Raw genomic sequence first — 10,000 nt, forward strand, 5'->3', positions numbered from 1 at the left:
TTTCCCTCTTTCCTACTGTTTATTTCTATTTCTTGTTTGGTGCTCCCATTGTACCAATAAACTCCTACCTTCTGGCGAAGGAAAGCCATATGCCATTGCTCGGCCAGATGCCACTGCCAGTTGTGTATGGGTTTTTTCCTTTTTTTAACCTCCTGTTTGTCCTCCTTTGTTTTCTGGGACAAGGACAGGTTGTTATATTTTGCTAAGCCGAAACATGGCATGCTAGACGCCTTTCTTGATTTCTGATGAAAAAATAAATTAAAATGTGTGCTTTCTCTTCTACTTGTGTAAAAGACACTTCACTTTCTTTAATTAGGTGAAAGTCCTGTGGATGAGAAAGGTACCCCTGGGATCGATGAATCAAAACCTGGAATGGAAATTAAGACTGAGGAACAGAAGCCACCTAAGGAATCTACTGAAACACCAGATTGGAATAAGAGCAGCAGTAAAGATACAAAGACCACTGACTCTATGACAGACCAGCTAAATGAGCAGCAGAAGAAGCAACAGCTGTCTGTTTCTGACCGCCATGTCTATAAGTACCGTTGTAACCATTGTAGCTTGGCTTTTAAGACTATGCAGAAGCTTCAGATACATTCCCAGTATCACGCTATTCGGGCGGCTACCATGTGTAGCCTTTGCCAACGCAGTTTCCGTACATTCCAGGCTTTAAAAAAACACTTGGAAGCAGGCCACCCTGAACTCAATGAAGCTGAGCTTCAGCAGCTGTGTGCATCTTTACCTGTCAATGGTGAACTCTGGGCAGAAGGTGAAAGTATGGCACAAGATGATCATGCACTAGAACAGGAAATAGAAAGAGATTATGAGATGGACCAGGAAGGTAAAGCAAGTCCTGTAGGAAGTGATAGTAGCTCTATTCCAGATGATATGAGCTCAGAACCAAAGCGGACCTTACCTTTTAGAAAAGGGCCAAATTTTACTATGGAAAAATTTCTAGATCCATCTCGCCCATATAAGTGTACAGTGTGTAAAGAGTCTTTCACCCAAAAGAACATTCTCTTGGTCCACTATAACTCGGTGTCCCATCTGCATAAACTCAAAAAGGTTTTGCAGGAAGCATCAAGTCCTGTCCCTCAAGAAACCAACAGCAGCACTGACAACAAACCCTACAAGTGCAGCATTTGCAATGTTGCATATAGCCAAAGTTCTACATTGGAAATCCATATGAGATCTGTGCTTCATCAGACAAAGGCAAGGGCTGCAAAACTAGAACCAAGTGGTAATATAAGTAGCGGAAATAGTGTAGCAGGGAATGTTAATAGCCCCAGCCAAGGAATGCTAGAATCTATGAGCTTACCAGCAGTTAACAGCAAAGAAACACACTTAGATGCCAAAGAATTAAATAAAAAGCAAGCTTCTGAATTAATTTCTGCTCAGCCTACACATCACCCACCCCAGTCACCAGCACAACTTCAAATGCAACTACAGCATGAACTGCAACAACAAGCTGCGTTCTTTCAACCGCAGTTTCTAAATCCAGCTTTTTTGCCTCACTTTCCAATGACACCAGAAGCACTGCTCCAGTTTCAACAGCCTCAGTTCCTTTTCCCATTCTATATACCTGGGACAGAATTTAGCTTAAGCCCAGATCTGGGTTTGCCTGGTTCTGCCACTTTCGGTATGCCTGGAATGGCTGGTATGACAGGATCACTGCTTGAAGATTTGAAGCAGCAGATACAAACTCAGCACCATGTTGGCCAAACCCAGCTACAGATACTGCAGCAACAGGCACAGCAGTATCAGTCCACCCAACCCCAACTTCAGTCCCAAAAGCAGCAGCAGCAAAGTAGTAAGCTGATGAAAGCAGAGCAAAATACCTTAGTAAGTACAGACTGCCAGCTGATAAAGGATATGCCATCATATAAGGAGTCAGAAGAAGTTTCTGAAAAACACGAGAAGCCAAAGCAAGAATTTACTAATGAGAATGAAGGACTAAAAGAAAACAAAGATATGAAGAAGCCAAAATGCTCAGAACCAGCCATCCCACCACCCAGAATAGCTTCTGGAGCAAGGGGGAATGCAGCCAAGGCTTTGTTGGAGAACTTCGGGTTTGAGTTAGTTATCCAGTACAATGAGAACAGACAAAAAGTGCAGAAAAAAAGCAAGACTGGGGATGGTGAAAACACAGACAAACTGGAGTGTGGAACCTGCAGTAAGCTTTTTTCCAACATTCTTATTCTGAAGAGTCATCAAGAACATGTGCATGGACATTTTTTTCCATATGGAGCGTTAGAAAAATTTGCCCGACAGTACAGGGAGGCATATGACAAACTTTATCCAATTTCTCCATCTTCTCCAGAAACACCACCACCTCCGCCACCACCTCCTCCACCACCTCCTCCTCCTCCTCCTCCAACTCCTTCTCAGCCTTCTTCAGCTGGAGCTGGAAAAATTCAAAACACAACTCCTACACCTTTGCAAGCTCCACCACCTACACCTCCACCACCACCTCCTCCACCACCACCTCCACCCCCTCCACCACCACCACCATCAGCCCCACCTCAAGTCCAACTTCCCGTTTCACTTGATCTCCCACTTTTCCCTCCAATTATGATGCAGCCAGTGCAACATCCTGCACTGCCTCCTCAGCTCGCCCTCCAGCTGCCACCAATGGATACTTTATCTGCCGATCTTACCCAGCTTTGCCAGCAGCAGCTGGGATTAGATCCCAATTTCCTGCGGCACTCTCAATTCAAGCGTCCACGTACAAGGATCACAGATGACCAGTTAAAAATCCTGCGGGCTTATTTTGATATTAACAATTCTCCAAGTGAAGAGCAGATCCAAGAAATGGCTGAGAAATCTGGTCTTTCACAGAAAGTTATCAAGCACTGGTTTCGAAATACGCTGTTTAAAGAACGACAGAGAAATAAGGATTCTCCATATAACTTCAGCAACCCTCCTATAACCGTATTGGAAGATATCAGAATAGACCCTCAACCTTCGGCTGTAGAACCCTACAAGTCTGATGCATCTTTCAGCAAGAGGTCATCCAGGACTCGATTTACTGACTACCAGCTTCGTGTCCTCCAAGACTTCTTTGACACAAATGCTTATCCAAAGGATGATGAAATCGAACAGCTTTCAACTGTGCTTAACCTACCTACTCGAGTTATTGTCGTATGGTTCCAAAATGCACGACAAAAAGCTCGCAAAAGTTATGAGAATCAAGCTGAAACTAAAGACAATGAGAAAAGGGAACTGACGAATGAGCGTTACATCCGAACCAGTAACATGCAGTATCAGTGCAAAAAGTGCAGTGTGGTTTTTCCCAGGATCTTTGATTTAATTACACACCAGAAAAAGCAGTGTTACAAAGATGAAGATGATGATGCTCAAGATGAAAGCCAAACTGAAGACTCTATGGATGCCTCTGATCAAACAGTGTATAAGAACTGTACAGTTTCTGGCCAAAATGACTCGTCAAAAAGCCTGACAGTCACTGCAGCCAGCTCTGGCTCTGGTTCTAGTACTCCTTTGATTCCATCACCCAAACCAGAACCTGAGAAGGCTTCTCCTAAACCGGAGTCCACAGAAAAACCAAAACAAAATGAAACCACCTCTAAGCAAACAGATACAACTTCCCAAAGCACCAAACCAGTACAGTCCACTCCAGTAACATCTTCTGACCCCCAGCCCTCAGCTTCTCAACCACCGCAACAAAAGCAATCCCAGATTGTAGGGAGACCTCCTTCTGCATCACAAAACACACCTGTTCCTTCCAGTCCATTGCCAATTTCAATGACTTCTCTACAGAACAGTCTACCTCCTCAGTTATTACAGTATCAGTGTGATCAGTGTACAGTTGCCTTTCCAACTCTAGAACTTTGGCAAGAGCACCAGCACATGCATTTCCTAGCAGCCCAAAACCAATTTCTTCACTCCCAGTTTTTAGAAAGACCAATGGATATGCCCTACATGATATTTGACCCAAATAATCCTTTGATGACTGGACAGTTACTTAACAGTTCTCTTACTCAGATGCCACCACAAACTGGCTCATCACATACAGCACACCCTGCTACAGTTTCTGGTTCCCTGAAACGAAAACTAGATGATAAAGAAGACAATAACTGTAGTGAGAAGGAAGGAGGAAACAGTGGAGAAGATCAACATCGTGACAAGCGTTTAAGAACTACAATTACTCCAGAGCAGCTGGAAATACTCTATGAAAAGTATCTGCTAGATTCCAATCCCACCAGAAAGATGCTAGATCATATTGCACGTGAAGTGGGACTGAAAAAGAGAGTCGTGCAAGTCTGGTTTCAGAACACAAGAGCCCGAGAAAGAAAGGGACAATTCCGTGCAGTTGGTCCAGCCCAGTCCCATAAAAGATGTCCTTTCTGTCGAGCTCTGTTTAAAGCAAAATCAGCTTTAGAAAGTCACATCCGCTCCCGACATTGGAATGAAGGAAAACAGGCCGGTTATAGTTTGCCTCCGAGTCCTTTGATATCAAATGAAGATGGAGGAGAAAGTCCACAAAAGTACATATTTTTTGATTACCCATCACTGTCATTAGCAAAAACTGAATTATCAAGTGAAAATGAATTAGCCTCCACTGTATCAACCCCTGTTAGCAAAACTGCAGAAATGTCACCGAAGAACCTTTTAAGTCCTTCTTCTTTTAAAGCAGAGTCTAGTGAGGATATAGAAAATTTGAATGCTCCTCCTGCTGACTCTGGATATGATCAAAACAAGACTGACTTTGATGAGACTTCATCAATTAATACAGCAATTAGTGATGCCACAACAGGGGATGAGGGGAACAATGAAATGGAAAGCACAACTGGCAGTTCAGGGGATGCAAAACCTGCATCACCCCCCAAAGAACCAAAACCGCTCGTGAATGACACATTACCAAAAGCAGCAACTACACCTACAAATGAGAACACTGATGATAAATTTCTCTTTTCCCTAACAAGCCCTTCAATACACTTCAGTGAAAAAGATGGCGACCATGACCAAAGTTATTACATTACTGATGACCCTGATGATAACGCCGATCGCAGTGAAACTTCAAGCATAGCTGATCCAAGTTCACCTAACCCATTTGGAGCTAGCAATCCCTTTAAATCCAAAAACAGTGATCGGCCAGGCCACAAACGTTTCCGAACACAAATGAGTAACCTTCAGCTTAAAGTTCTCAAGGCTTGCTTTAGTGACTACCGAACTCCAACCATGCAGGAATGTGAAATGCTAGGGAATGAGATTGGTTTGCCCAAACGTGTGGTTCAGGTCTGGTTTCAGAATGCCCGGGCTAAAGAAAAGAAATTCAAAATTAACATAGGGAAACCATTCATGATAAATCAGACTGGACCTGATGGGACAAAGCCAGAATGTTCTCTATGTGGCGTGAAATATTCTGCACGTTTGTCCATAAGAGATCATATCTTTTCCAAACAACATATTACAAAAGTGAGAGAAACTGTGGGAAGTCAGCTAGACCGGGAGAAAGATTATTTAGCTCCTACAACGGTTAGACAGCTGATGGCACAGCAAGAATTGGATCGCATAAAGAAGGCTACTGATGTGTTAGGATTAACAGTACAGCAGCCAGGCATGATGGACAGCAGTTCTCTTCATGGTATCAGTTTGCCAGCAGCTTATCCAGGACTCCCTGGCCTTCCTCCTGTTCTTCTGCCTGGAATGAATGGTCCATCCTCCTTACCTGGATTTCCACAAAGTTCAAACAGTAAGTCTATAAGGGGATGATTTTCTCATTTTATTAATTTGATCATCTTGCACAGTCACCATCCCCTTCTAAGGCAAAGCATATTATGCATTTGTATCATGCTTATTAGACTGTCGTGGATAGCTAAAAAGTACTCCTGTGAGGTATACTCAGTACATTTCTCTACTGTTGCTGTAGCCTGGATGATATATCTGACTTCTCAAAAAAAAAAAAAAGAGAGAGAGAGAAATATTTTTAGCCCATACTAGGTTTTTCTAACAAAAGCAATAGAAATATATAATTGTTACACTTATTTGTTTGTTTTGAATGATACTCTTTTAGTCAAAACATGGGTTAGAATTTTGTATGGAAATTTTTGTATGCAAATATTTAATGTAATATCTCATGAAGCACAAAATAGATTCTCACATTATCAGTTCATCAGGCAATTGGTTCACCCCTTAGACCACTCCAACCTGTTGTTTAATCCAGAATAAATATTTAACATAAAATGCTGACCAGGACCCTCTGTTATATTTCTGAATAATTGCTTGCTAAAATATAAAAGGGTTTGTTGAAGGTGATTTGTAAAGGCAGTTTCAATTGTAATCCAAATTCCAGGAGTTTATAAAGTCATTGCAGACATGTACCACTTCATTTGGGCTTGCACTTTTAACAGAACATCTAACTCATTTTACTGACAGTTTTAACTCTCATTTGACTCTGGGTTTTGCTCACATTGGAAAGCACTTCTTCTTGCAATAAGTTTCACTGATGCTAAGGAATCAAGTTTTCTGCAGCATGATTTTTTTGGTCCTCAAAGAATGAACCTAATTTATTTCTTGAACTAGGCTCCAGTTTTGCAGTCTAGGTTCATTGTGACTGCAGCCTTGCAGACTGAAGCTCTCCCATTCATCTTCTAGCTTTGCATATTCATATCAAATATGTGCAGAGAAGAGTTAGTAAGCTGGTTAAGACCCCTCATCTCATTCTATCCAGTAATCCCACTTGCTGTTGATCTCTAAACTTTGCTTTAGAAAGCAACATACTTTGGCACATAAAGTAGAGGCTTAATCACCAGTGTTATTAGACATACTGAGACTGTAGCAATGTCTTCTCTACTACCCAGGTCTACTTTGATTGATGATGATCATGTTATTGTTTCCCTAAGTGGTGGTCAAAGCATCTTGTTTTTCTCTTCATTGGATCAGAGAAGCTTTCCTTCCACAATGGAGTCTCTGGCTGTGTGCCCTCTGGCTTTTGTCAAATAGTTATTGGCACAGAGATTGCATATAAAGGAAATATAAAGTTGCTGTATTTCCTTCTTAATGGCATACAGTGTCCTGGTCCTAAAATGGCTGGTTGTTGTTCATTAAAATTATAGATATGGTTTCTCTATATAACTTTGCTGAATAGCTTTGGCTAGGTTGACCTTCAGGTAAAAAGGGCTTCAGAAAACTCAGGCTTTATCTATACTGCTAAAAGAAATTTATTTGGGAATATATTCTTTTAGTTCAACACCAGGAAGTTCCCATGCAAAGTGTGTCCGGGGAATGATCATGGACCCATGGTAGCCTCTCAGCTGTGCTCAGGAGTTGTTTGTGAGGAGGCTAGTTGGCCCAGGCCAAAACAGTGTCCGTAACCATTCTTACTGTTTAACTTTACAGATGGTTTACTCTCAGTTTCTGGGAAATGTTCACTGATACTCTTTAACTCACTAGTATCAATGTAGCCTCAAAGTCTGTAAATTGTCCTGTTAATAATACAAAAGGCATGATTACAGGCCAACTGTTCCATAACAATTCCATATTCAGATTTTCTAATTTTCACCAACTATCTCTTCGTTGATATCATGCACAGTGCACTGCCAATTGAGATGGATTTTTACCCTCTTTCATCTTTCATTTTCTTAAGGTTAATTAGCCCATTGTGGGCAAAGCCCTCTGTGTAAACCAGCTACTAGAATCTTGTTAACTTTCTCTTCTGCCATATGCTAAATACCCCCTACATCCCCCTTTTGTTGCCTGGAAAATACTTGCATACATAAATCTCCATTCCCTAATGATACATAATGGAGCAGTGATAGTGAGTGGAAAGAAAAAAAAAAAAAGATTATTTTAATCATTCATCATAGAAAAACAGTAATGTACTTAGATGTGCTCCAGCATGTACTCAACACTAGTATTTTCTGCACCTAATTAACCCATTTCTATTTTCTTCTCTACCCTGCTCTGTCTGATAGCTCACATTCATATTTGATGCTAAGAACCGTTTAAGAAGTATCTTTTTGGAAGCAAGCTTCCAAGCAAGCTTTTCCTTGGCAACAGCTCTTCTAGCAGCATGTGTATTTTCAGCCAGCAGGACAATTGCTCTGCATCATTCTTTACATGAAGGATTTGCTGAAGCTCCCTGATGGCTCACTATCTTACAGTTCAAGTCTGCTTCTTGTGAATTCCCCTGCAAGTGTGTAATTTCTTCTCTCTAGGACCCAAACCCAAAAATGCACTTCAGAAAAAGCCTCACTGGGATCCCTTATATTGAAATATTTACTTGTTTTCACTGATGCTTACAGCGTTGGTAACTGTTTCTCCTGTAGCAAAGCCTATCCATTCTGTCCTACATGTTTGTTCAAGGGACAATGTTAACGTTAGTAAGATCCTCAATTTGAAAGAATGAATGTGTTTACTCAGACAGGGAACTGTTGAAACCTAATCGTAAACATCATACTTAAAATTCTCTTTTGTGATTCTCTTTCCTCATGCTAGACAAAGAAATAACCCTGATTAGTTTCACTGGTTAATACGAGTTTCTAAGGGATTCCACTTCCATGTTCGTCCATCCGGAATTTTTTACGGATTTCCAAAATACAGAAAACTCAGCTAAATTTTGGAAAATACTATGCTTTTTTAAATGCAGTACTTGCTTTTACAAAAGGTTTGAAATGAAACACTTGAAAATAATGCTAATTCACAAAAGATGGAATGATTCAAGCTACAGTTCATTTTATCTTCTTTATATAGTGCTTAAACTAGATTATTATTTGTGAATATTATTAGATTTTGTGAAATAAGATAGCTTCATTTCTGAATAAAAGGATCTATTAACTTTAAATTCAGTTATTTTTTTCTTAAACAAGTGGGTTTTAATGTCAGAATTATTGTGTAGTTCTGAGATTATGTCACAATCCTCTCACCTGTGGGATACATTTTTCTAGATAATGTAATTTTACCATCTTATGGGCATCAAATGCTGAGCAAGGTCTGAAAATTACTGCAGTGTTTGCTCAGCATAATTCCTAATAAGGAGTTATTTGGTGGAATTCTAATTCATACAGAATTTTAGTTCCAGCTCATCTTTGTTCTTCAAGCTCCTTACTTTCTAGGTGACTGTAGATAGAAGAGTTCACCTGCTGTTTTCATCTGTTCTTAAAATCCACATTCTCTTTTTTTTTCTTAGCTTTGTGTTTTTGCCTATGATCCCTTGCAGAAAGCTAGTGCTTCATCTTGCTTCTAGCTATTAATATTGGTTCTATGAACCTTTTAATGTCATCATCATTACCATAGGTTCTTTGCACATCACTTAAGCCTGTGCTGCCTTGAAGATTCACAGCAGCTTTTTCCAAGAATGCACACATCACTGGGTAGTATGTACTTAGTGGGTTTTGAAATCTTATCAAGAGAGGAATTTGATTCAGCAGCAATGGCTTCCATTATTATTAGTGCATTAAATTCTGTTCTCTCTTTGCTTTTGGCCCATTGGTAGCAGTTTCATTTTTATATTTTTAGCCCTCCAATTCCTCCAAGTGAAAGAGAAGTCTCTCCTCTTTGATAGCCACTTAAAAGAGTTAGCAGGATTAGAATGTTTGTTCATGATTAGTGCATTTTGCACTTTGTATCTCTCATGTCTGTAAATTGACCATTAGCTTCATCAGTTTTTTTTCATTTAGTTTTGGAAACCCTCAGTTCTACATTTAACTTCCAGTAAAACAAGTGGATTGCACTTTTCTAAAGCAATCTGTCTGGATATTAGACTGAATTCTGTGTATTTCAAAACATTCCAAAGAATATCTGGAAAATTGAATAGATCTTGCTTGTTCTGGGCATCATCAGTGTGCTTAGATTGAAGACAGCAAAATGTACAAGGGTTGAAGACGTTAAGAATAAAACAAAATCGGAAAAATCCTAAGTAGGTGGCAAGCCCAAATAACCATGACAAAGATGGGGCAGCAGTTCACACTAACTGCATCACTCAAGTTTTTTCAATCCATGCTATTTATCATTTCATATATTTTCAGCAGGCTCCACACAC

General features: G+C 40.2%; 1 protein-coding gene across 2 annotated transcripts in view; it reads left to right on the plus strand.

The window, feature by feature from the left end:
• The window catches only part of ZFHX4 (zinc finger homeobox 4), a 149,608-nt gene that overhangs the window by 135,362 nt on the left and 4,246 nt on the right, over positions 1-10,000 (plus strand). For both annotated transcript variants that reach the window (XM_017740474.1, XM_017740473.1), the window contains one exon: positions 317-5,713. In XM_017740474.1, the coding sequence (XP_017595963.1) occupies positions 317-5,713 (5,397 nt within the window). The remainder of the gene's footprint in view (positions 1-316; positions 5,714-10,000) is intronic.

Source organism: Corvus brachyrhynchos, unplaced genomic scaffold (assembly GCF_000691975.1).
Source record: "Corvus brachyrhynchos isolate BGI_N302 unplaced genomic scaffold, ASM69197v1 scaffold227, whole genome shotgun sequence".
In the NCBI taxonomy this organism is placed as follows: Eukaryota; Metazoa; Chordata; class Aves; order Passeriformes; family Corvidae; genus Corvus; species Corvus brachyrhynchos.